The 27,680-nt window shown below is 40.7% G+C and overlaps 1 protein-coding gene across 20 annotated transcripts in view; it reads left to right on the top strand.

The window, feature by feature from the left end:
• Positions 1–27,680, top strand: part of ENPP2 (ectonucleotide pyrophosphatase/phosphodiesterase 2) — a 110,855-nt gene that overhangs the window by 69,146 nt on the left and 14,029 nt on the right. For 3 of the 20 annotated variants that reach the window (XM_043601642.1, XM_043601645.1, XM_043601644.1), the window contains exons 12-21: positions 1,436–1,591; positions 3,632–3,740; positions 6,506–6,631; positions 10,368–10,399; positions 11,091–11,218; positions 13,704–13,791; positions 13,953–14,040; positions 15,144–15,328; positions 17,758–17,809; positions 27,290–27,364. In XM_043601642.1, coding sequence (XP_043457577.1) covers positions 1,436–1,591; positions 3,632–3,740; positions 6,506–6,631; positions 10,368–10,399; positions 11,091–11,218; positions 13,704–13,791; positions 13,953–14,040; positions 15,144–15,328; positions 17,758–17,809; positions 27,290–27,364 — 1,039 coding nt within the window. The remainder of the gene's footprint in view (positions 1–1,435; positions 1,592–3,631; positions 3,741–6,505; positions 6,632–10,367; positions 10,400–11,090; positions 11,219–13,703; positions 13,792–13,952; positions 14,041–15,143; positions 15,329–17,757; positions 17,810–27,289; positions 27,365–27,680) is intronic. The other 17 variants (XM_043601647.1, XM_043601652.1, XM_043601651.1 and 14 more) reach the window with 7 other exon arrangements.

Below are 27,680 nucleotides of genomic sequence, written 5' to 3'. Positions count from 1 at the left end.
CATTTTGGCTAAATCCTGTTTCTCCTGCTGCTCCTCTAACCTGCTGCAACCAGAAGAGCTCACCTTTGGAGTCTTCTGAATGGTGGGGTCTCTTGCAAATGGCTGGGTGTCTGATGGGCCGACTTGAGCACTAGCTGAAATGTATTCAGTGACCATGAAATGGGAAACTGTCTTTTTCCTTTTGCTTCTCTTCTCGTGGAGAACTGCCTGAAACTAGATGCATTAAAAAAAAAAAAAAAACAAACACCAAACACCACCAAACCAGAGTCCATGGGGCTGTGTCTTTCAATTGCTCTGCCAGGGACAGAGGATGAGGTGGAAACAGAAGTGCCTTTGCAGTGGCTTGCTCTGGAAACGGTGAAATGGCATGGCAGATGGCCTCCCTCTTGGATACACTAACATTGTTCCTCCTTCTGCCCCTTCCTGCATCTGAATGATTCTTGGAGCAGCAGTCCCACCAAGAGAGACTCAGCCAGGGAGACGTCAGGGCTTGCTGCTTTAATTCACCTTTGCACCATCAGCAAATCAGGGGCCTGTTTTTCTCTAGCGTTTGGAAGTCCCAACGGTTATCTTCCTTACTCAGGTTCTGTGTCAGCCTTCACCACTCTCTCTAGATTTTCACAACGAGATGTATAGAAAGAGTATAAGCACATAGACTCTTTCTTGAGATCTATACCAAGATGAAGAGATCTTGGTGAGTTCTACATTTTACCTAATTTTGCAAGATAGTTTTTTAAAAGACAGTTTTATTTATGGTTCTCTCTTGGCTTTAGAGGTCCTCTGTACCGAAAACCTAAATTATCAGTGGGAAGGAAGTTCTCTCTCCTGCTGAAAGTCCTGATTTATCTAAGTATACATTTATGTCCAAGGAGGATTGCTTATTATTTATGCTCCATTCCATCCGTGGTTTAAACATTTTCCCCTAATCCTTGCAAATGAAGGTGACACTTGCTTTGATATAGTGGTGGTGTGAACAGATATCCATCAGATCTGAATTGGAGCCACCTACATGAATCCCACGGTTACCTTGAAATGACTAAATGGCTAGTATTTTATTTGGTTTTCTGCTAGTACTTTATAAATGGAGAGCTCTTCATAACCAAAGACCAGTCTCTCCCTAATGTGGGATTTAATGGAATGCAGAACTGTATGCCACCTTCAGTATATCCACAAGCAGTCTCCTTAGCCCAAGAGAAACCCACGTGACTAGATTCTCTTAAATTATATTCTTGCTCGCAGCCTCATGATGGGTTTAGGAAGCTTCTCTCTATAGAGTTCCATGAATCATTTCTCCTACCAACTTTTTCTCACTTAAGGAGCCTTAGTCTTTTTAACTAAGGCTCTGCTGACCCAAGATGGCAAAGTGTGAGCTTTATTATCTGACCCAGAGGGACAGACGACTTCTGAGTCCAGACATCTCTATCCGCCAGTACAGGAGAGTAGTTATGGCTCACCTCTTACTCCGGCTAAGAGACCTAAGAGGAAGGTTACCCCTAAGAGGAGACAGGAAAGACCAGTTGCTCCTCCAAAGAAAAGAAGAAGAAAATTACATAGGATGGATCATTATGCTGCGGAAACTCGTCAGGACAAAGTAAGTTTATCTATTGTTCCAAAGCTTTGTGGCGGGTAGGTCTGAGTTGAAGGTTTTCTTTAGTGCCTTGCTTTGAAAATCAGCTGAATATGTTTCAGAAAAACTCTGGTTTTGTCATTCTTGGCTTTGAGTCCAGAAGAATCTGGCACTTCAGAGGTTAACACGAATGTGAAGACCTCCTGAACTTTCAGCAAGATGGGAAAAAAGAACCTTCCGCTTTCTTTAGAATCAGTTGCCCTAAACCTAGTATTAACATTTAGGCTTGGACGAATGTTAGGAAGGCTGTTGGTTTTGCTTGCACTCATTCATGGAATTGGTTACAATGGTTTGTAGCCTTGGTTCTTGAGACAATCCAGCAAGGCAGCGAGGGGATTCCTCAAAGACCATATAAATTCGAACTCAATAGAAAATTGGCTCAGATTAATGGTGCATACCTTCAGAGTCCAGAAAAGGTCTTAGGTTATAGACAAGGGAATAGCTGAGGTGGAAAGCAAGAGAAAACAATGGGTAGTTGGAACTGTGTGTATTTTCTTATAGAGACATGAATAGTGTCGACTCTTCAGTACATTCAGAAGAGGTTAGAAGTTGTCACTTCTCTCGAAACCTTCAGGTACCTCTGAGGCACTCTCTTGCTTATGACCATCTGAAATCGTCACTGAGAAGCAGGTCCTGGATTTCACCTGAGTTGTCTGGTGAAAATAAGGCATTGCCAAGCATTGACATATTAATGCTTTTGGTATGTTTTTGTTGAGGCAAAGGTCTTAGAAGAAAGCATGGTTTTCCCAGAAGCAAATACCATTTAGTTCCACACGTGGTAGCCCTTCAGATGATGCTGGCGCATATCATTCTGAAACTTTTCACTTGTGACTTACTCCTTGGGACAGAATTTGAAATACTGACTCCTGCCATGAAGGAAAACAAGTTTACGGCTGATTTTACTGAGGATGTGATTTGAGGAAAGGTCTTGAGTCATCTGAGAAGACACTAATGGAGGATAATATTATATGTCTGAAATAAAAAATGACATGCAGACCTTTCTGTTCTTACCAGTCATCTTGGGTGTATGTGTGTGGTTGCAGCTAAGTTGTAAAATTCACCTGAAGTACAGCCAAGTGTTTGTCTGATGAGGTGTTTCTTGGAAATCTTTCCATCGCATAGAGATGACAGTGAGAGGGAAGTCTCTAGTGTGTGGGAGAATTCATACTGTTAGAATCTTCCACTGGAGGCAAGAAAATGAGAGATGGATTATATTTCTTAAGATTTGTAAATCTTCAGACAACTGAGTTTTTGTGTTTCCTTAAGCTGAATAAGAATGCTAGAACAAGCTCAGTGGTTCACTTCTTCTGAAGTTAAGACTCTTGTAGATTCTTATTCACTCAAAATCAGCTTGAAAGGGACTAAATTGAGAAGCAATAGCTTGTTTCTTAGAAGAGATTCTTCTAGTAACCTTGTTTCTTGGAAGAGATTCTATTACGGGGTCTATTATTCTCAGACATTGACAGTTAAGTTCTTGGAGACATTAGATGGAGTCCATTGTATTAATGATGTTCTAATTTAGCATCAAATGGAAGGGTACCATTTTACCTCAGAACTGTTTTTGATTCACTTAGCCTCCATCGTCTTGCCATGGTTCAAAACCTGATGTGATTTCACCTAGCAAACAAGAGGCTTAAACTATCCATCTGACTTTCTGCTTACTCTCGAAATTCTTGGATTTAAATAACATTGTTACATTTTAGAAAGGCCAGTTTATCTCTAAAAAAAAAAAAGAATTTACCTTCATCTTTCTGATATTTTTGTCTCACAGAATCTTAAAAGGGATTGAATGAGGGGAGATTTTACATTCCTGAAATAATACAAATAAAAGTGATCAGAACAGATTTCCATTAAGAGCAGCAGACAGATCTCCCTAGACAAAGCTCTGCCTCTGGGCCTGAAGTTTTCTTTCCAGAATGTTCTAGGGGTAGAAGATCTATGAGAAACTAAAAGGAAAAAAAAACCCCAAAAACCTGCCGGGCCTAATTTGCTCTTTTTTTCCAGATGACGAATCCTCTGAGGGAAATTGACAAAACAGTGGGGCAATTAATGGATGGACTGAAACAGCTGAAGCTGCATCGCTGTGTCAATGTCATCTTTGTTGGAGACCATGGTAAACCTTTGTTTCTTCTTCGCTAATAGGACAACTACATAGATCATGTTTCTGATGGAGAACGCTTGCCCTCAGAGTCCCAGATTGTATTCTTCACCTTCTTCCCTCTTTCTTTAGGGTAGGGAAAGAAGTCAGGCCATGACTCAAAAGTGTGAGATGACACGAGATGACCCTGGATCATTCTGACCCAAACCAGGGACTTCCTGTGTCATCCTTTTCTTTGCAGGAAAGAAAGTCTTTCCACAAAAATCTGTCTCTTGCCAAAGTGTGGCAGACAATTTTCTTGCGGTATTAATAGCTTCCTCTCTGTGACATATCAGGTGATACTACTCATCTCTGCTAGCCACATCCCCAAAAAGAGCCTACAGAGTTTATGTGGCTAAAAAAAATAAATCTAAATATGATACGGAGGAGGAGACATAGGATTCTTGTCAAAGAAGAGGTATATAAGTAAAACGATTTCCCTGTATTAACTGAGAGAATTCAAAACCAAAACCACAGGACCTTGCTTCAGTACAGAAACTGTTAAAGAGAGGAAGAAGCAGAGTTTTTCTAAATCACTGTATAAAGTAGAAGAATTCATGACCACTTTGTTGAACATCATAAACATTAGATATTATGGAGCTGCAGGGAGTTCCTCAGAGGGCGTTCTTATTCACAGCTGTGTACCCTGAGTTCTATCTAGAGAGTGCCTCCTGCATTCCAGAACTATCAAATTGAAAGAATGACCCTGGAATGTGGGCCTGCTCCCTTCTAGGAAAGGGCTTCAGAGAAAAAAAAATTGGTAGACTCTTTGGTAGTTGTGTTAAGAATGGCAGGCAAGGGTCCCTAGTCAAAGGTCTGCTTTGGGCCTGTAGTTTTCTTTCCAGAATGTCCTAGAAAATCTAGGAGAAGTTAAAAAAAGAAGTTGTGGGACTTGCTTGCTCTTTGGCAGGGGCTAAATGTGACCCTCTGCAAAATCATGCTCCATAAGATTGACTTGGGAGAGAGCTACAGATAAGACAGAGATTCTGGAGCCTGTGACACAGCTGATTCAATTTAAGTTGCCCAGAGGTGTCAAGAGCATTTGGTCACAGGCTGGAGCCTCATGTCTAAGAAGTGGATGGGTGCCAGCGAGTCACATGCTGGAGCATTGCAAAGGTCTTAGTTTAAAACCTTGTCTTACCAGGTGCAGGCTTCTGAGATGAGTAGATTGCTTTAGTTTTGGGAAGCCTTTGCGTCTCTTTCTTAAAAGGTAGTATGGTCTAGTATTTCAGAGCCTGGGCTTTGGAGTAAGAAGTAATTTCAGTGGAGTTCAAATTGCACTGTGCCACTAAGGAGCCACCTCGTCATATGCGGCCTCCTTATCTGCAGAATGAAAACACTAATACTACCTACACAGAGTTAGTCCAGAGGGTGAGAGTGATGACGCTTGAGAAGCTCTTCACATATGGTCTTTGAAAGCAAGAGAGATGGTTCACCGCTACGATGGCAAAACTGACTTCCTAGACGTGTAACAAATGGAAGATTCTTCCAGTCTTCCACCAATATGTGTTTTGAGACTTGCTTTTTCTGAGTTAACAGTGTACTAAAACAGTAGCTGTTCATTGTTTTTTCTTTATGATGGTTTAAATGTTAAAAGACAAGTTGTATCAACTTTGTGCTATGTTGGGATATGTTTTTGTCTTTCTTCATTCCCATTTGTATTGCAAAAGGGGTGGGGTGTCTTGATTTGGGATCCCAGAAGGTGATAATTTGGAGTTTATCAGGTCTGCGCCACTCTGGGTTGTATTTCTTTATTCCAAAACCTTACGATGTCCTTTACAGAATCACTTATTTTCCCCCTCTTAGAGAATATCTATATATTGAATTGTGCAAAGCAGTATATTAAATCTTCATCGTTCTGTGTCATCTCATAAATTCCAAAATGACCATAAATGTGTCTATCAGTCCCCATAGTCTATTATTGTGACATTTGAGTTTATGTTGTTTTTTTATTCATCTATTTTTAATATTGATTAAGAATTTTTTTTTTTTGATGGGGGCAGAAAACCAGTCTTGGGTAGGGCAGGAATATTTGTCAGTTAAAAAAATTCCCTACCTACACGCTTTTTTGTGTTTGAGTTGCTAGCTTTCAGTTTTGACTGATTACATTGTTTACAACTTGTTCTCAGCAATATTTTGTTTTTCAGTTTGGGTGGTCATTGGGGCTGACATTTTTTTCTCATCTCTTGTTGCCAGTATTGTTTTGTCAGTAACGTCCAAGGCCACCAGTGGCGACAGGCTGAGGACTGGTGATTATGCACTCAAGTCAGGAGATACATTAGAGAGAATTGGAAAATGACATTTTGTAAAAGAGACACAGAACTATGTATTCCAGTTATTTACACCACCCCCAGCTGGGAAGAGTTTGAAGCAATCTAGGATTTTTTTTTTTAGAGTAGATCTTTTCCATAACGACTGTGTAAATAGCTTTTTAAAAAGAAGATCGTAGTCACTTCCTCTGTCTTGCTGTTCCTGCTGAACGACTTAAAATGATCATTGAGATGATGCAATTTCCACCTTCTGGCACTGCAAGATGATGTGACTATATCAGAATCTGGTGAAATGATTATAGAAAGGAGCATTAAAAAATGTAAAGTCAAGTTAAGAAATCTCAAAAGAGGGGGATCCTCACAGTAAGTTGTTAGAAATGAATTAGGGACATGCCTGGGTGTTATTTTTAGTGTCTGTGTTAGGATATTAAGTTTACAATCACCTGAAAATATGTTCTTTGCCCCCTACAGGAATGGAAGATGTCACCTGTGACAGAACGGAGTTCCTGAGCAATTACCTGACTAACGTGGATGACATTACGTTAGTGCCTGGAACTCTAGGAAGAATTCGGTCCAAATTTAGCAATAATGCTAAATGTAAGTTGCTTCTCAAAATGCTAAGTTGTTAGAATGGTAATAGAGTAGAGTAGGTGCAGCCTCGTTCTCTGAAGCTGAAATTCTTGCGTAAAAATCCTCACTTTGCTACTTCTTAGCTGGGCGACCTTGAATAAGTTATGTAAAAACTCGAACGCTCCACTTTTTCATCTGAAAAATGGGATGTTAATAACAGCTACTGGATCGAGCTGTTGTGGAAATGAATCTATGTGTATCACTCAGAGAGGGTCCTGGCACATGACAGCATTATGTAAATATTTGCTCTTGTTTTCTTTATGTGGAAAATACACTTAATTTGAGACATGCGCATAACCATAAACTTCTGTTTACAGCAGAGGAACATTTCAACAAGAGGTTCAAGCTTACTCTTTAGCTGAGGCAGGGGAGTCTGTGACAGGTTTGTCAGAACCACACTCAGACCCTGAATGTCCCTAGGAGCCCAGTTAAAGGGGACTCTTCAGCTTTATGAAAGTGACCAACACAACCCTGGGGTCCTGCCCTTGGGAAGTGGCAGCCATTTTGAAAGATTAGAAATAAACAGGAACCGTCTTATCGCTTATGTTGTACACACTCAGGTTATGATATGCCACTGACCAGAACATTTATCGATAGAATAGGATGTCTTAGGTGGTGCCTCCCTAGCCCCTGAGAAGTCCACAGTTTTATTGGAGACATGCTGCATTTGGGGGAAAAAATCCTTTAGAGGTTTTAACCTTGGGAATAAGAAACCATCGGCGAAAGTGTAAAGCTTTGGAAAATTAAGTTTTTCCCAAACTGCGTTCCTGAGTCAACACAAATGGGAACAGTTCCAAGGTCAGCTCCAGGCAACGTTGTAAAATAAACAAATCCTCTGTGTTTCTGCCGTCTCTTTTCCATGCCCTTTCTGTCCTCCGGATCCTCCCTTCTCCTCTGCTCACTTGAGACAGGAAGGCCCTGGCCAGGGACAGGACACGGTCACTGTGGTATCTCTTGAATCGGTGCTTACATTTTAGGGCTTGTGCAAGAAAGGTTTTGTCTATATTGAAAGGTCTTTTCAGTAAATGAATGGTAAATGGAATGACGAGGTTGTTTTAGGGGAAAAGGAAAACCTTGGGGCCAATGAAGTAATAAGTACCAATAATGAAATATTTCATACTTTACAAACGCTTTCCTATATGTGATTTCATCCCGTGAGAGTCAGTAGAGTGGATGGTTAGCAGCACAGACAGGGTGGCAGGATGTCTAGGTTCAAATCCCTGCTTGGCCAGGTGGTCACTTTATGATCTTGGGCAAACTAGTTACATGCTCTGTGCCTCAGTTTCCTCATCTATTAAAAAAGGATTGTTGGAAAGATTGATGAGAGATTATCTACATATCCCCTTGGTCAGTGTCTAGCACATAGTCAAAGTTGTATAAATGTTAGCTATGATGATGGTGTCTTGGCCATGTCACCATTTCAGCTAGATGTGTATACAGTCTTCTTCAATCCTTCTAATAACCCTGTGGGACGGGTGTTATTATCCCCTTTTGCAAACAGTAGAAATCAAGGCTCCGAGAGAGGTGAAGTTTCTGGTGAGAAACAAGAGAGCTAGGACGTGGTGGAGCTGGGATGTGAACCCACATTCACCAGTTCTTAAGCACCGCCATGTGCTGGGTGACCACTTCCGCTCATGCAAAGCAGGAGCTGCCAGCGTGAGAGGCCTGAGAACTTGAGAACTCGAAGTTGGTGTCTTAAGCGTGGACTCAGGCAGTTGTTATTTTCCAGTAGTTCTCTGGGATTTATCTGAGCACAAGATTGCCCCGTGCTGTTTATTTTTCTTCATCATCAAAGAACGTGACTTAGCTTGTTTGGTCCCTTTGAGGATTGTGGTTTATGAGTCCACAGAGTATAGAAGTTCAGAGGATGGCCCGCTCAGTCAGATTGCCAGGGTCCCAGTATAAAAGCACCCCTCTTCTAAATGCCCTTTGGCTTGGTGAGGATTCTGTTAGCACCTACCTCCCAGAGTAGCTGTGACCAGAGAGAAAGTGCCTGCAAAGTTCTCACAGAGACTGCACATGATAGGGACACAATTTGGGTTCATATTGTTGCTACCATTATTACTTTCTTGCTTTCCATTAAAAAATGCAACTAAAATTAAACCCCAATTTAGGTAGGATGGAGTCCACATTTTAGCTTTGCATTTCATAGCTTTAGAATTAAGATTCTGAAAATTGTCTCGGAAGTATGTGTACTTACACTGCAAGACAAGCTTACTTATACATTTTTTCCTTCTTTTTTTTAAAATTTTACTCATTTATTTAGAGAGAGAGAGAGAGAGAGAGAGAGAGAGAGAGAGTGAGAGCAGGGGAGGAGCAGAGAGAGAGGGAGAGAGAGAGAATCTCAAGCAGGCTCCGCACTGTCAGTGCAGAGCCTGACGTGGGGGTCAAACTCATGAACCATGAGATCACGACCTGAACCAAAACCAAGAGTCAGCCACTTAACGGACTGAACCGTCCAGGCACCCCAGTGATGCATTTTCAAAAAATAACAACAAGTATTTATTTATTTATATTAGCGAATGCTTACTGAATGCCTACCATGAACCAGGCCCCGTGGATACAGCCAGAAATGACATAGACATGACCTACTCCACTGATAACTTAAATTTCAGGGAGGGCTGGGGCACCTGGGTGGCTCAGTTGGTTAAGCGTCCAACTTCAGCTCAGGTCATGATCTCGTAGTTTGTGAGTTCAGACCCCACATCGGGCTCTGTGCTGACAGCTCAGAGCCTGGAGCCTGCTTCAGATTCTGTGTCTCCCTCTCTCTCTCCCCTCCCCAACTCATGCTGCCCCACCCCCCCCCCCCCGCCAAATAAGTAAACATTCAAAATTTTTTTAAAAAATTTCAGGGAGGGCTGCTTCATGAGCGTTGGTATCTCTTCCGTATGCTGCTTTCCTTTTCTGCTGATTCTGTAATGACACACTAAGGCAAATTTTTTGAAAACAAAACAAAATCCAACCAACCTACAATCTGCTCTTTCTCTCCACACCCCCCAAAAGGGGACCTTCAGATAATGTAATCCTGTCCACAGTTTAAACACAGTCATCATTTACATAGTTTTGCTTTTAGCTAGCTCAGGGTACTGACTACAATACCTTTTGTTTGCTGGTTAGTAAAAATAAAGGAGGTGCATCCCTGTGTGTGTCTGTGGCTGGAGAGGGCAGCTACCTAATTAGACCCATGATGTTACTGGGGAAACAAAACTCCATTTAGAAAAAAAAAATAACTCAATGGAGTAGAAGATTCATCTTAAAATGGATGATAGCTTGTTTCAAAGACCTGCAGATAAATAGGAAGTGTCACTAAAAGCCCCAAGTGCCCGATTTAGTTCCTGATGGCAAATTGCAAATAAACTGAAGCCAAGATCCAGAGGGACCACTGGGGAAACTTCAAGAAGATGTTTACCTAGCATTATCTTTGTGCTCTGGAAGGAGGAATTCCCTTCCAGAAGAGGAGAACCAGACCTTGCCAGGAAATGTGCCATAGAGGTATTTCCACGTACATAGCTGCGTTCCACTTACCAAAATATTAAATACTCACACACAACTTTACACATATTTTCAATAGAGCCTAATGTGATAGCTCTTCTGGGAGGGGGGGAAAAAAGAGAAACAATTGAGTCCTTTGCTGTAAAAATTATTTCTCTCAGTGATTATTGTCATCTTTTTTTGAAATTGCTCTCCTTCTCTCTTTGAACAGATGACCCTAAAGCCATTATTGCTAATCTCACGGTAAGTATGGCAGGTCACCCAGTCTCTGCCCTCGGAGCGGCTTCCACACACTCACCTCCTAGGTTCACCTACCCTGTGGGGTGGGAGGAACATTTTCCTTACTGCCCGGCAGTCCCATATATTTGTTTCTCTAAGAGTTTTCAAAACTTCAAAACTGGACAGCTGCAGACTCCCTAATGGTCTTGGCAATGACACAAACTGAGAATATTTGATCTTTCCATTAGAACTGAATAGTATTCATTCATGAGTAAACAAATCCTTACTCTCTCTGAAGCAGATCTGCCCATCACCCTGTTCCATCACCCTCCCCACCATGCAGGATGTAATCACACAGGCCTGAGTGCTCATCTCCTCCCTTCCCACCCCGCCTCCCATCCTTGACTCCAAGTAGTTGGAAAAGGCTTTAGTGTTGGAGTTGCTGTTAGTGATAGTCTCACAAGTCAGGAATGTATCTTAAAAATTCCTAACTACCCTCTGATAACCTTCCATGTCATCTACCAAGTTATCAAATCCCCTTTGAACCTATTTGTTTTTAGCTTGTATTATTTGATAGGGGATAACAGATTCCATTTATTCACTAACTAGCCCTTTGTTTGGCTTACAACCTCCTTCAACTTTCTAGAGAGAGAGTATGTACGGCTTTTTCTAGAAAACGCTCCATGTAAAAGTCCAATTTCCATTTATATTTCAGTGTAAAAAACCAGATCAGCACTTTAAGCCTTACATGAAACAGCACCTTCCTAAACGCTTACACTATGCCAACAACAGAAGAATTGAGGACATCCATTTATTGGTGGACCGCAGATGGCATGTCGCAAGGTAACTTGGGGATTGGCTGTCCCAGTTTTTGATCTTCATAACCACCTCTTTGGCAACTGGAATGCTATAAGGTCCTTAGCCATGAGAAAAAGAAATCTCAGTTGGAAATCCCACCATTTCCAAATACTTTTTATGCTAGATAAACAATTAGCGCTGAGCCAACACATCTCTATTTTCTGGATCTCAGCCTCTTGGTGTCTCTTTGAAGTCTCTCAGTGCATCTCTGTGTGGTCTCTCTCTCTTTCTCTCTCTTTTCACTTTTTAAATTTACATTCTAACCTCTATCCTTATTGCTTGAGTAGGTCAAAAGTATGCCTGGGACATGGACTTAACCACAACTGGACTGATTTGGTCTCATTTGACAAGACTTACCCTGTAGCAACATTTGTGGAGGAGTTTAGAAAATGTTGTTGCCTTAAATATTTTAAATGTTTACCTTCTTTTGAGCTACAAAAGACTCTCCAATATTGAAGATACTGTTTCTTGCTCTTGAATCTGATGTAGAATGTGTCTGGAAATTCTAAGCACTTCCAAAGAATTAATCATTAAAAGGGTATCCATTTTCACACAGACCTGGAAGAAGCCCTTTTCCGCTCACTCTTGCTCTGACTTGCTCCTCAAGAAAAGTTTTGGGAGTTGGTCTGTAGTGATAATTGAGCAACTACTATATGTACTGTACTTGGGTAATCAGTTTACAAGGGAGAGAAGATGATGATAAGATTGTGGTCCTCTAGAAACTTCTATCAGTGTATCAGTTTGAACCACCTTTTGGGACACATGTGACACATACATAAATATCCTACTGTAATTGTCAAGGGTCTACACAGAGTTAAATATTTAGGATTATGAAGAGAGATGTATGAAGACCAGAAATTATTGAAACCATTTAGAACAGACATAGGGGGTCTTCATGAAGTAGTTACCAAGATATGAACACAATGGGTTTCGCTGAGTATGTCTTCAGGACCTTTTATGGATGGCGTAGCTTGGAAGAGAGAGCAAATTTGGTGCAGTTGATAGGTTGATACACAGAAAAGCTGGTAGTTGAGTAGAAGTGAGAGATGATGACAGTTGACCAAGTTAGTGGAGACCAAAGCCAGGCATTTTACTAATCAGTAAATCTTCTTTTTTTTAATTTTTTTTTCAACGTTTATTTATTTTTGGGACAGAGAGAGACAGAGCATGAACGGGGGAGGGGCAGAGAGAGAGGGAGACATAGAATCGGAAACAGGCTCCAGGCTCTGAGCCATCAGCCCAGAGCCCGACGCGGGGCTCGAACTCACGGACCGCTAGATCGTGACCTGGCTGAAGTCAGACGCTTAACCGACTGTGCCACCCAGGCGCCCCAATCTTCTTTTTTTTTAAAGTTTATTTATTTATTTGAGAGAGACAAAGACAGAGTGTGAGTGGGGGAGGGGCAGAGAGAGAAGGAGAGAGAGAGAATCCCAAGCAAACTCTATGCTGCCAGCACAGAGCCTGACGCGGGGATGGAACTCACGAAACCATGAGATCATGACCTGAGCAGAAACCAAAAGTTGGACACTTAACCAACTGAGCCACCCAGACACCTTAATAATCAGTAAACCTTTTTAATTTAACTTTGCACTGTTGAGTTATCATATGCACATATCTCATCATCCCAAGCTGAAAGCACTTTTCCTAGGAGTGGGGACCCAAATGTTCAATTTGTTTTCCACCAGGCATGTCAGTGCAGTGCAATAGATTCTGTAGGCACTTACAAGGATCCATAGAAATGGGACCCACGGGAGTATTTATATTACTAAACATGGAAGTATTTTGGAAACGTGCTGCATGACATTTAAGCAAAAGACATCTCCCTGTCATAACAAGAAAGGTCAAGTGGTTTTGATGCCTAGAGAGCAATGTTTTCACTTTCTTATTTGTAAATAGTGATGTTGTCTATGGGAGCCTGGGCTTTTGTTAAATATGTCACTAATACATGTTAAATTTGCCACTCAGTTATACCCTCTAATTGTATTATATTGATAGGTAAATTTGTATGTAAACACTTTTATAAAATACATCTCCATTCATTGATTAAATAACACATATTTTGAAAGTACCTATTATGTGCTTGGCTTTGAGCCTAGTGATAGGGATATAGAAGTGAACCGGACAAACATGGTCCCAGGGTGGAGAATCTTACCCTTGTGGAGCTAGGGAAGCACATTGGCAGACAGAACATTACCTGTGACTAATGCTTTGCTCAGCACAAGCAAGGTACAGGACAGTAGCTGCCTTGTCTTCAGAGGCCCCCATTTGTCCTGTGCCAATTGTCAACATAAAGGCACCTGGGGAAAATGAATAGCATCATCTTTTCATCACTACAAGAACGATGCAATTAACATAGAGATGAATATGCCTGTAAAATCCACTTCTTGGAGATTTTGTGTGTGTCAAAATTGGCTTCTTAGGAGTGATTTCATGAGAAATCCTGACTAATCCTATGATTGTTTCGATGTAGGAAACCTTTGGATGTGTATAAGAAACCATCAGGAAAATGTTTTTTCCAGGGAGACCATGGATTTGATAACAAAGTTAACAGCATGCAGGTATGACCACATAACTGTGAATTGAAAATGGATTTTAGTGATTCTCAGAAGAGCTAGAGAATACTGGCATGAGAGAAGTTGAACAGTATTCATAAATGGAAAAAGGGCTGCTACTAGATACCAGCAACGTCTAATTGTTTTTGTTTCCTTTCTCTTGGAAGACTGTTTTTGTAGGTTATGGCCCGACATTTAAGTACAAGACTAAAGTGCCTCCATTTGAAAACATTGAGCTTTACAATGTTATGTGTGGTAAGTCACCTATTTAATCAAAGCCAACGAAGCAATCTGAGTTATCGTATGAACTTCAGCGAGGTCAGAGAAAGAACCGAGGTATCTGTTTTCTAGGACCACTTCACCTCCCTGCAAAACATTGGTGTAACTTGCCCACTGGTTCGAAGGACAGAATATCATCCCCTTCTAAGGCTTCTTTGTCTTCCTTTAACAGTTGACTAATGGGGAGTTCTCCTAGTGTTGTTCTTGGCAGCCTCTGGCTGATCTAACATCACGTGACAGTTTGACACCACTGGTCAGAGACCTGGTGAAGCAAGGAGAGTTCCTCACAGAGCTTTCTCCCACCTCCATCTCTGGTGTTGCAGCCGGTTAAAATGGTGCCAGCTTGCATCCTGGCCAGCTATTTATGCGCTCCTAATTATTTTTCTTCCTTGAGCTTCTAGTCGCTGAATGAGGACAACTTTTCCTATTTAGTAAGGGAGTGCCGGTCTAGTGGTTAGAGGGGGAGTCTGAAAGTCGGGTCTCCTGGGTTCTTTTCCCATCTTGGCTGCTAGCTCTCCCCTGTCCTGCCTCTCAGCTTAGGCAAGTCACTGTGTGCCTGCTTGGCAACTATTCCCTTGCTATGAAATCAGCCTGTTCATTTCAGAGCAGCCTTTCAAGGCACAGGGCCAAACCCTCCTCTTCTCCCCATACTTCTGTGGAGTGCATTAGAGGGCAGGCTAGGGGTTATTTATTGATTATAAGTCTCATTTCAAAAGGTGGGATAAAAAATCTCAGAGATGCAGGAGGGCATTGACACTGACTCTGGTAGTCCCTATAGCTGTCACAGACATAAGCAATAGCTGGTCAAGGCCCTGTTCATTCACTCTTTCTTTTTGGGAATGCGTCTCTCTATGGGCAGGCAACGAACATGGCTATTTCAGAAAGCTGTGGCAAGACATGTTCAGGCTAGAACGGTTCAGGAGCTAAGAAAGGGGGGCTTACAAACTAATTTTGGCTTTATTCAGTTCTGCTTTGTGTTCAGAGTTTTCAGACCCTTGGAAGATGCATGGTTTTGACTCTCACTATCGCTCCTCAAAAAATATTTATCAAGCACCTGACTCCATTTCTCTACTCACCAGATCTCCTGGGCTTGAAGCCAGCTCCAAATAATGGGACCCATGGAAGTTTGAATCATCTCCTGCGCACGAATACCTTCAGGCCAACCATGCCAGAGGAAGTTACCAGACCTAACTATCCTGGGATTATGTACCTTCAGTCTGATTTTGACCTGGGCTGTAACTGTGATGATAAGGTAGAGCCAAAGGTAGAAAAAATCTTTATGTTTATTATCATGGAGGAGCTTGTTGGGTATAGAGCAGTGCTGTCCAATAGAATTTTCTGTGAAAATGTAAATGGTCTACATCTGTGCTGGCCACTGACCAGATATGGTTTCTTGAGCACTTGGAACTAAATTTTAAGTCTTGTTCAATTGCTTGAAGTTGAAAGAGCCATATATGGCTTGTGGCTACCATATTGGGCAGCATAGATATAGAGAACAAACGGCAAAAAACTAGAATTCATGCTGCTATTCTGCAGCGTTATAATTCCTAACCAAAGGCTTTCCTTTTTTTTCAACGTGGATCGTGTGTCTGTCTGTCATGGTCCCAATAGGAAACAGATGGCCTATGCACAAAAGGTTTTTAAAGAGAGTTTAAAGGGATTGGGTAAATCATGTTTAATGAGAGGACTATTTACATGGGCTGGGCAGGGTAGAGGCAAGGCAGTGAGGGACAGTGAGGCACCCTGGCGCTAGAGGGTGCCGGTCCTAGACCTGAGCAATAAAGGGACAAGAACATGGAGAGAGAGCTGTATGGGGAGGAATTCCTGGATTTGGTAGATGGGTGTAGTGAGTACACTGCAACCTGGGAAGAGAAACCTGGGGGAGTAGATACCCATTGTTGTCTCTCAGGAGCTGGAGGCAAGCTTGCTCTTTGGAAGAGTCCTTAGAGGTCAGTCTCCCAGGGTGCAGAGCAGGGGAGGGTGGTGGTGCAAGTAGAATCCGCCCAGTACATTGTGTTTGAAGAGTTTTTGAATATCAAACTGTAAGTGTTAAGCAATAATTGACTTATTGAATTTTATATTGATCAAAGTCCTTTATGGTTACCAATCACTGCTCGGACAGCAAGAAATAATCAGTGTTACCACACTGAGTTGATGTGATTCCAACACAAAGCAAAAAAATCTGCTGTGTTTGCATGTGTGGTTTTATTATGGGTAAATGTGTGAACCTTCTAGTAGACCTTGGAAAAATGGAACATAGCTCTCCGCCTGCCTGCCCTATCCCCTTCTACTATTTGCTACCTTCCAGGATTCCTGGGGGCCTGGGAGCCACAGGATGAGAAAAGCTCACCACTGGAGGAATTCAGCTTGCTCTTCTCCCCCTGACCCCTTTTACTTCTACTTCCTACTTTGGCTCCTGAGGAGAATGAACAAAGCTAATTACCATCCACTACTATCTGTCAGGTCATTCTGAGACCTCAGCTGGAGGTGTCGTGTTACCAAAGTCAATAGGAAGTGGCCTTTGAGGTGGATTCCAAACATAACCCTACAGTAATCTTTTAGTTGTATCTTGCTTTCTGAATTACCTTTCTTCTGGAAAACAAGAAATATTTTGGATTTGTTATCTTAAACCATTTGAGAGGAATTCTGGATTGTCTTTATTTTGTCTATGGGTTTCTCCAAAAGACTACATTCCTTTTCTTAAAAAAAGTCCAGACATACTGCAAAGGTATACAGATTAATAAAATAAGTGCCACAATACACACATCATGAGAAAGAAGATGTTATAAATTCAGTGGAAGCTCCATGTATACACTCCCTGCCAGTCCTGCTTCGTTCCTACCCCAAAGGTAATTAGTAACCTGAAGATAGTATACATAATTGCCAGGCAGGTAATTTTTATTCCATGCATATATGTCTCTTTAATAATATATTAATTAATCTTTGATATAATTCCCTAAAATAACTTATGGTATAGTTTTGCATATTGTACATTTGTGTGTGAACGCTGTTATACTATATGTATTCTGCAGTTATTTTGTTCATTAATACATGAGTTTTAGCTCGTTCATTTTTTACCACTTATAGTTAATACTTCATTGTGTAAACACACCATAATGATTTTTTTCCTTTTCCTATTTGAGAACATTTGGTAATTTCCAGTTGTTAGCATCTCCGAACAATGCCGCAGTAGACATTATTGCCAGTCTTCTCGTACACATATGCTAGTGTCCCTAGGGTATATAATGACAGATAGAATTGCTGAGCCATTACTTTCCAACCTTGGAAAAGTGACTTCATAAATCAGTTTGGGAATCACTTTAGTGTACCTAGGATTAATCTGAAATATTGAGGCACTATTCTAATTAATTTACCTGTATAGGTACCCAAATCATTATTCTCACCAATTTGGGAGCCTGGTTCCATGACTGTCCACAGTTTGAGGGAAAGGAAACAGAGTCATGGAAAGATTAAAGAAGGTGCTCGTGGCCACAGATCCACTGGGAGGTGAAGCCTGGAATGTCAGTTTGAGATAAAACAGTAATTCCTCTACAGGGCTTATGATACTGATGGAATTTAGGGTCCTGTTTTGAATTTAGCAAGATACTAAGTAGAGAGAAGCATGCAGGAAAGACAGGACATTTCTGATTTGCTTTTTTTTCTCCTTTCCTTTTCTGGTTTTCACACATGAAGAACAAATTGGATGAACTCAACAAACGCCTTCATATAAAAGGGTCCACAGAAGGTGAGGAGTTGATGGGAAAAACAATCAGATAAGTTTTGTTTTTCAGTTTTCAAAAATTGAAGAGACCTCTTATTTACTTCACAGTGTAAGCACAATATTTTTGAAAATTAAAATTGGAGTTGCAACGTGATTTTAATATCCATCTGGCCGAGGGTATTGGTTTATTCTATGTACAGAAGATGCCAGCTTTAAATAGCTGGAAAAATTCCGTTAGCTTTTTTGTTTCTCAATAGCTTTTAGGCTCCTGGAAAACAGACATACCATTGTGTATCTGTTGGGTCATAAGTGAAGGTGCCATTGGGGACTTCTCTGAAGGGACTGGAAGTCACAGTATAAATAATAGCAGCTGGTACTTATGCTGAAGCTTATGTACCTGGAGAAGCAAGGAATGTGTTGTGGTCGGGAGAGATATGCAGAATGAACTGTATCAGAACTCCCTCTTTATATGAGGATCATCTTGAGCCCTCTAACTAATTCTCCTTTTGTTTGTATATTGTACATAAAATGCAGTGTACAATGATAACATGCGTGTATTAGTCAACTTTTGCAAGATTGTGACTAAAGAAGAAAGTCTCAGTGGTTTGTACCAAGAAAGCTGCATTTCTTGTTCACATTTCGGTATGCTGACTCCAGGCCAAGTGTGGCTCTGGGAACTCTTTATTCTGGAATCCAAGCTGCAGGAACAGCCCCTAGCTGGGGCATGCCCTTCTCATGGCAGAGGGAAGAGACGAATGGCAGAACCACGCAGTGGGTCTCAAGGCTTCTTCTTTCTATTATTATTATTTTTTTTTATCTGAGAGAGAGAAAGAGAGTGTGAATGGGGGAGAGGGGCAGAGGGAGAGAGAGACTCTTAAGCAGGCTCCACGCTTAGTGCAGAACCCAACATGGGGCTCAATCCCACGATCATGACCTAAGCCGAAATCAAGAGTCGGAAGCTCAACTGACTGAGCCACCCAGGCGCCCCTCAATGCTTCTGCTTTTACGAGGCATTTGTCATTACCATTCACAGTTGGCTGGTGAAACCAGAGCACATGAAACCAATGGAGGAGGGAAGTATTCTTTCCACAGGGATGCCGTCCTGCAAGATACATGCCAATGGGTGGTAGTATATACTCCTTTACGAAAGGGCAGTAAATAATAAGGAACAATGGTGCCATCTACCTCACAAACTCTTCCTTCTGGTTTTGAAATTCCAGAAAATAAGAAGAAAATAGAAGGGGAGGGAAAGGCTCCAAGGTAGGTTACTGCAGTAGATGAGATAGCAAACAGCAAATGAATGATGAAAAATATGTTAAAAAGCAGATAGAACTCAACACAACAGCTCCAAGTCAGGCAGCAAATGCACGTTGTCAATCCTTCTGAGAGCATTGTTTGAGCTATTAGCTTACATAGGGTCCTGTTTATCATATGTGTTATTTTCAATCTGGTTAAGGAAACCAGTGGATTTTATTTACTTGACTTATTTTCCCTTAAAAAATTTTTAAAAAATGTTTATTCATTTTTGAGAGGTGGAGAGAGAAAGAGGGCAATCAGGGGACGGGCGGGGGGAGGGGGTGGACACAGAATCAGAAGCAGGCCCCAAGCTCTGAGCTGTCAGCACAGAGCCTGATGTGGGGCTCGAACCCACGAACTGTGAGATCGTGACTTGAGCCGAAGTCGGATGCTTAACCGACTGAGCCATCAAGGCGCCCCTGACTTATTTTCCCTTTTGATAAAGATCTTCATCTTCCTCCTTTTTGCCTTTTTGTCTCACCACCCTCCCTTTTCTCTCTTTGAGCAAAGAACACACAGACTCTTGGGCATGTAGTTGGATAAACAGCTTTGAAAAATAGGACTTAGTAGAAGGTATACAAATCCTCCACAAACTCTAGAAGTGATTTGAAATGTTTGACATCTAGCTGCTGGTGAACTACAGGGTCATTATAATTAGAAAAACTGGAATGTTGACAGGGTAAATGGGTGCAGAGTCTCATGATTTGAGTTTTTCAAATATTCAATCACCAAGTCAGAGAAATAGTAGTAAGATGTTTCTCTTATGGAAGACACCAATAAGGGGTGCCTTGGTGGCTCAGTCAGTTGAGCATCCGACTTTGGCTCAGATCATGATCTCATGGTTCATGGGTTCAAGCCCCACATCAGGCTCTGCACTGTCAGCTCAGAGCCTGGAACCTGCTTCGGATTCTGTGTCTCCCTCTCCCTCTGCCCCTCCCTGGCTTGTTCTCTCATTCTCTCTCTCTCTGTCTCTCTCTGTCTCTCTCTGTCTCTCTCTCTCTCTCTTAAAAATAAATAAGCTAAAAAAAAAGAGAGACACCAGCAAAATAGTTAGTTATAATAACTTTTAATGGACTCGTATTTACGCTGGTTCAGGATCTGGCTGTTCATGATACTGAGGCATTTCCATTTTGGGAAAAAAAAATCATGCATTTAACTTGTTGGTGACAGTGTGCTCATGTGACAAAATCAGTCTCACAACTCAGCATAAAGAGTACTCTCAAACGTCTGAGCATGAAAATAAGCATCTTCTAGGTGAATCACTGACTTTCAGGATTGAAGAGCCCCCCGCCCCAAGCAATACTCAGAGGTGAACAGAAGTGTCTTGTTTCAAGATGATTTTACATCACTGAAGCTTAAACTTGATATGCTTTCGTGGAAATGGACCTTCACAGGTGTTTGTTGAGCGCCCACCCTGGGCTGGGAACTGATTTCTCTGAGACATCATTTGGTTTTGTCAGCCGTGTCACTGTTAGTTTCCTGCATGTGACATCACAATTGTGGCATAAAATGTTAGGGGAGGATCACGGTAGCGTATCTCTTTGGTTTGCTCATGACCTAGTGGGACAGTCTTTAATGATATAAGGGAGACTTTAGAACTATTGCGTGGAATACAAATAATTATGTACCATTTACTTATTATGTGCAAAGCATTTCCTTGTTTGGATTTTGGGATATGTATAAGCCTCAGTATTCTCTCCCCCTGTCCTTTTGTAACTCTGTCTCTTGGTCTTTGTCTCCTTAAGGGTCATAACTTAGTCATTTATTAAGCCGCAAAGTGACATTTTCTTGGTCAGAGTTATCTCAGGTCTTTATGGTGTTTCCTGGGTCATAAATCTCATCTCCCACTTGAAATATCAGATGTCTGCTCCACCAGAGTAAAACTTCATGAATTCGAGTCATTGTGTAAGTGCATGTGCATGTTATGTTCAGAGTATTACTTCTCCCTTCTGAATATCTTTGAATATATATTGAGACTTCTATACATAAATATAGAAATTTTGTATTTTGTAAACCTAAAATTCTACACAAATGTAAAGTTGGATTATTTTTATTCCTAGTTCTTTTTAAACACACCTGCGGGTAGCTAATTTTTTTTAAGAAACCACGTGTTGTACATATTCCATTTGTAATATTCATGTGTGGCTATTTTAATGTTAAATGCTGCAAACCCTCTCATACTTAACACACATGTACAAGTTGTACCTTATGGTAGTGAAACAGCCCAGGGGATACTTGAGGCATATTAAATTAATCTTAGGCAATCTTTTGCTCTAAATATTTAAACTGTTACAGGATCAAGTCTTTCACTAAAATAAAGAGGAAAAACAGCAATCTAAACTGCTTGCTAAAGCCTTAATGTTTCTAGATTTGTGGGGAATTCTGGATTTTAGTTGCATGACTGTGGTTTCCAAATCACATGTACATAATGTCTTAGCAAACTTACTATGCAATGAAAGCTGATTTCTTTGAACCATTGAGTCAATAGATGAATGAATGAGCAAAATGAAAAATTTTAAATCTCTCATAGCAAGCAGTTTGGGCATCATAATCAGGTATAATTTTCACTTTAAGAATAATTATACTATTTATTTTCGCCTTAGTCTTTATTCTATTTACATTTATATAAAAATGGTTTATATTTTGTTAGATTCATATTCACTATCACCTTTGTGAAAAAAGTAATTAAAAATCATTTTAACACTGTATACATTGGACTCTTTATCACACACACAGTAAGAAGTTAGTTTGGATGGATAAATGACTGAAACACTCATAATTCTTATTAACCTTAAAGCATAAAGAGACTAGGCTAGACAGACAATCTTTGTAGCTCTTTCCAATTCTGAGATATTTCTAATTTTTGTTATTTCTGGAGATGTTAGCCGTGCCAGAGAAAGTAGGAGATATGCTTGTGCTTCTCTGTGTGTGTATCCTTGTGTGTGTGTGTGTGTGTGTGTGTTGGGGAAGATTTGGAAGAAATCAATACATAGTATAATTCTTTACAATTGACACTGAATTTGAATAACCTTTGCCTACCAGTGTTCCTTGCTGCTACTGAGGTAGAGCATATGTTCTTTACAAAATCACTACAACCACAGCCACTTTGGGTCAAGACTAAGCTGGGAACTTTACACTTTTGCCTCTAAACAATGCAACATCCCAGTGAGATGTGAAGCTTTGGGAGGTTAAGTTATGGAATCACAGAGCTATCAAAAGCTGAGATGAGATTTCATTCCAGGTCTGTGTGATACAACAGCCCTGTGCTTTTCTCTATAAATGCTTCTTATCCCAAGGGTTGGAATGAAGACGAAGTGTCCAGAGAAACTCAGCGCTTATCAGGGTTTGGAAGTTGTTTCTGAAGTACAACTTTGATACAAATTGCCGCTCTTTTTACATTTTAATTAATTAATTAATTAATTAATGTTTATTTATTTATTTTGTGTGTGAGAGAGAGAGCACGCTCAAGTGTGAGCAGGGGAGAGGCAGAGAGAGACAGAGAGAGAGGGAGAGAGAGAATCCCAGGGAGACTCCATGCTCCCAGTACAGAGCCCCATGTGGAGCTCAAGCCCATGAACCATGAGATCATGACCTGAGCTGAAATCACGAGTTGGACAGTTAACCAACTAAGTCACCCAGGAACCCCTGCTGTTCTCTTTTTTAAGAATTAATTTCTTTAAATTTATTTAAATTCCAGTTAGTTAACGTACGATGTAATTGTAATGTTAGTTTCAGGTGTACAATTTAGTGATTCAGCACTTCTGTACAACACCCAGTGCTCATCACAACAAGTACACTCTTTAAGTCCACCCCTCCACCCACCTCTCTCTGGTAACCATCAGTTTGTTCTCTATAGTTAAGAGTCTGTTTCTTGGTTGGCCTCTCTCTTTTTTTCCCCTATGATCATTTATATTGTTTCTTAAATTCTACATAGGAGTGAAATCATATGGCATTTGTTCTTTCCCTGACTTATTTTGCTTAGCATAATACTCTCTAGCTCCATCCAAGTCATTGCAGATATCAAGATTTCATTATTTTTTATGGCCGAGTAACATTCCACTATATATATACCACTTCTATGCATTCATCACTTGATAGACATTTGGGCTGTGTCCGTAATTTGGCTATTATAGATAATGCTGCTATAAAGATTGGAATGCATGTATTCCTTCAAATTAGTGTTTTTGTATTCTTTGGGTAAATACCTAGTAGTGCAATTGCTAGAGAGTAGGGTAGTTCTATTTTTAACTTTTTTGAGGAGCCTCCATATTATTTTCCACAGTGGCTTCACCAGTTTGCATTCCCACCAACAGTGCATGAGGATTCTTTTTCTTCCATATCCTTGCCAACATCTGCTGTTTCTTGTGTTGTGTTGATTTTAGCCATTCTGACAGTTGTAAGGTGATATCTCATTGTAGTTTTGATTTGCATTTTCCTGATGATGATGATGAGCATCTTTTCATGTGTCTGTTGGCCATCTGTATGTTTTCTTTGGAAAAATGTCTATTCATGTTTTCTGCTCATTTTTATTTGGATTATTTGTTTTTTGGGGGGGTGTTGAATTATAGTTCTTTATATATTTTGGATACTAACCCTTTATCAAATATGTCATTGCAAATATCTTCTCCCATTCCATGGGTCGCCTTTTAGTTTTGTTGATTATTTCCTTCATTGCGCAGAAGCTTTTTATTTTGATGAAGTCCCAATAGTTTGTTTTTGCTTTTGTTTCCCTTGCCTCAGGAGACATATCTAGTAAGAAGTTGCTACAGCCGATGTCACAGAATTTACTGCCTGTTTTCTCTAGGATTTTAATGGTTTCCTGTCTCACATTAGGTCTTTAATCCATTTTGAATTTATTTTGGTGTATGTTGTAAGAAAATGGTCCAGTGTTCATTCTTTTGCCATGTTGCTATCTAGTTTGTTGAAAAGACTCTTTTTTCCATTGGATAGTCTTTCCTGCTTTGTCAAAGATTAATTGGCCATATAGTTATGAGTTCATTTCTGGGTTTTCTATCTTCTCCATTTATCTATGTGTCTATTGTTGTGCCAGTACCATACTGTCTTAATCACTACAGCTTGTCCAGAAGTGTGATGCCTCCAACTTTGCTTTTCTTTTTCAAGGCATATTGCTATTCTTATTAGCTTAGCAGCAGTCATGACTCAGGCAGAACTCACGTCTGGGAGTAGCTGGATCTTCATCCCAGCATACCCTCTCTTAGATAACCCAGCACTTAGCATCCACTTGGAGACAGCCCAAAATGCTAAGGAAAAATAATGGACCAGGAAGATGGAGGCCTAGATTCTGGGTACTGCTATGTAGCTGAATTGTCTTGTACAAATCATGAACCTCCAGTTCCTTCATTAGTAAAATGGAGATGATATTGATCTGCCTAGTCTGTCTCTCAGGGTTGTATTAGGCAGGTCATATGTGGAAAGTCAGTCCTTGACAGTCATAAAGAACAGTGTTTCAAAAAATAATACAAGCATCCATTTATTCAACAAGTATTTACCAAGTAGATATTATGCATTTGGTATTGTTAGAGGTAGAGATCTAGTGATAGATAAAATCCCTGTCCTTATGAAATTGTTATTTTATTGTGATATTTAGCCAGTTGATGAATTATAGCATAGTGCTTTAAGAGTTGAGATAAGAAAGAACAGAAGCATCGAATCAAATCTCAGGGGAGGTTGACGTGGCAATAAATGATAGCAGGCACTTGCAAGGCGAAGGAGGAGAAAGGATGCAGGAAAAGGAAAGACCTTGAGTAGAGATTATGTGGTAAAATCCAAGGGCATATTTTGTGGGAGTGAATGTTTTTAAAAAAAAAAAAAGACAAAAAAAAAAAAAGATTTTCATGTGGCTCTCAAGTCAGCCAGCTAATCTGTGGGAATATGAATCAGGAAGCTGAGAGGGAAAAAAATAAAAAATCCAGTCTGGATGACCAAATTTTGGAAGACAAAAGAATGAGCCCTGGGAAAGTCCACACCACTTAAAAAGATATGCCTCCAAGTATTTTTTCAAATGTGGTGTCTGGAGGAGAACCTTGGATATGCCCAAAATGCCAGAGAAGTGTTGTAAACAGGGAACTTGGGTATGGAATGAAGACTCTGTCTGGAATCTGATGGAGGAGGAACCCAGCTGGGAAAACATGGAATGCATTAGACCCATATCAAGAAATCATGAGGAGCATGTTTCTAAAGTAGAAGGTTGCAGGCTCATCTGCAGGGTGGCTGGTCTCAGGATGAAGATCTTACATGTCCAGGGACTGAGATTCAAGCACACTTTTATGGCTCAAACAGGAACTTTTTGTTAAACAGAAATGCAATGGGTGGCTTGCCTACAATGTCACAAAAAGTAACAGAGTCAGGCTGTAACCAAGAATCAGTGGTCCGTTGATACTCTGATAAACTGAAAAAGGAAGATCTAAATTTTGATTCTGGACTATAGTTTGTGTTTCTTACTGCAAAGATTATTTTGTCTCTTGCTTAGATGAACCAATTATGCTTCAGGAAGACCCAAGTAGATTCTTTGGGTTAATTGGGGAAAGTGGTTGAATTTTAGGAAACTATCAAAACCAGTATATTGTTTTTTTCTTCATGCCAAATATGTCCAGTTAACAATTGAGAAGAAATCACATCATGAAATATTTGTACTTCAGCTATGTTCCCAAAACAGCAAATGTGCTTAGCTTGGGAGCTATGAAGTGCACATTTCTTTAAATATTTTTTTAAATGTTTATTTAGTTTTGAGAGAGAGACAGAGAGAGAGCGCACAAGCAAGGGAGGGGCAGAGAAAGACAGAGACACAGAATCTGAAGCAGGCTCCAGGCTCTGAGCTGTCAGCACAGAACTCAACCTGGGGCTCAAACTCACAAACTGTGAGATCATGACCTGAGCCAAAGTCAGACACTTAACTGAGCCACCCAGGCACCCCTGCAGTGCATCTATCTTTCTTTCTTTCTTTCTTTCTTTCTTTCTTTCTTTCTTTCTTTCTTTCTTTCTTTCTTTCTTTCTTTCTCTTTCTTTCTTTCTTTCTTTCTTTCTTTCTTTCTTTCTTTCATGTTTATTTTTTAGAGAGAGAGAGAGAGCATGAGCACGGGAGGGGCAGAGAGAGGGGGAAACACAGAATCCAAAGCAGGCTCCAGGCTCTGAGCTATCAGCACAGAGCCTGACGTGGGGCTTGAACTCACAAACCGGGAGATCATGACCTGAGCTGAGGTCGGACGTGCAGCTGACTGAGCCACCCAGGCAACCCTGCAGTGCACATTTCTATACTCGCAGAGCAGAAGAGTGAATAAAGATGGAGAAACAACTGAGGAAATCTTTCAAAAGAAAGTGAATCTTAAGATGTCTCTTTCCTTTTTGTCCCCCCCCCCCCCCCAACCCGCTTCTTCATTTCACTTCCATGGGGGCTGGACTATGTGAGCTTGTTGTTTGTCATCCACATTTGGGTATGGAAAGGGGCACTATTACCAATTATGACAGGGAAGGCTGAGGTCAACCTGGCTTATCTTTGTGCGTTCCGTAAAGACTGTACTGATGCTGCCTCATCCCCATCCACGATATTCATCATGCTCTGTGTTCCCATTGCACTCTGTAGATATCTCTGATATAGTGTGTATCATATTGCATTTGAGTTATTTGTACCATGTTGGTCTCTCCCATTGAACTGTGAGTTTTTTTGAAGGTAAGAGCTGTAACTTAATTGTCTTTGCCCAGTATTTCTCTTCTATAGCCAAAGGCCTGGCACAAAGAAGGTACTCAGTAAATGTCTGATGAGGGAGAATACATTAATGATAAATTTGAAGGGAGAGACATGACAGGTCTGTTGGAGAAGCCATTCCCAGTAGAATGAAAAGGAATCACATTATAATAGCATAGAATTGCTAAGGATGGTTATGACCAGAGTGTTATAAATAAACCAGCCTTCATGGAAGGGGCTGTTATGCAGAGGAATGCCAGTAAATGAGGACTGGAGGGGGAGCCAGGTTTGGTGGAATCTTTAGATTGCCCAAGACTACTGTTGGTGGCTGCTCTTAGGAGGGGTATTGCATGGAAAAACATGGCTGCTGTTTTGTTGTCTCTTAATGGAATAGATTGGATGCTAGGCTTGTATTTGAATTTGGAGGAATGTGTTTGGTAAGCATTAAAACTTGAATGATAAAAAGAGAATAGCTTCTCAAAGAATTTCGATACTTCTGCTTCCAGCTGAAACCAGGAAATTCAGAGGCAACAAAAATGAAAACAAGGAAAACGTTAATGGAAATTTTGAACCTAGAAAAGGTTTGGTTTGAGTTTTGAAGGAAAGTCTGACTTGGTTAACTGCCCCCAAGTACTACTGTTATGATTTGCTGGCTTTTTATTTGTTCATTATATTTTGTTTATATAAGGTTATCATATTATGTTCTAATTTTTAGGGGTGGGTCCCCAAATTTGGCAGCTTAAAAAAGGCTTCTACATTGACTGCTTGCTGAAGAAGCCACATTACCCAGAACAGGCTTTTGCTTTAGTAGGTGTGGGCCCCTTTGCCTCAAGTCAGCAGTTCTACTTGGGAAAGGCTTGCAAAATATTCTCCGAAGAGTTTTCTCTGTTACTTGCA

This window comes from Prionailurus bengalensis, chromosome F2 (assembly GCF_016509475.1).
Source record: "Prionailurus bengalensis isolate Pbe53 chromosome F2, Fcat_Pben_1.1_paternal_pri, whole genome shotgun sequence".
In the NCBI taxonomy this organism is placed as follows: Eukaryota; Metazoa; Chordata; class Mammalia; order Carnivora; family Felidae; genus Prionailurus; species Prionailurus bengalensis.
The sequence above is the reverse complement of the archived record's forward strand: the minus strand, read 5'-3'. Positions and strand labels throughout refer to the sequence as shown.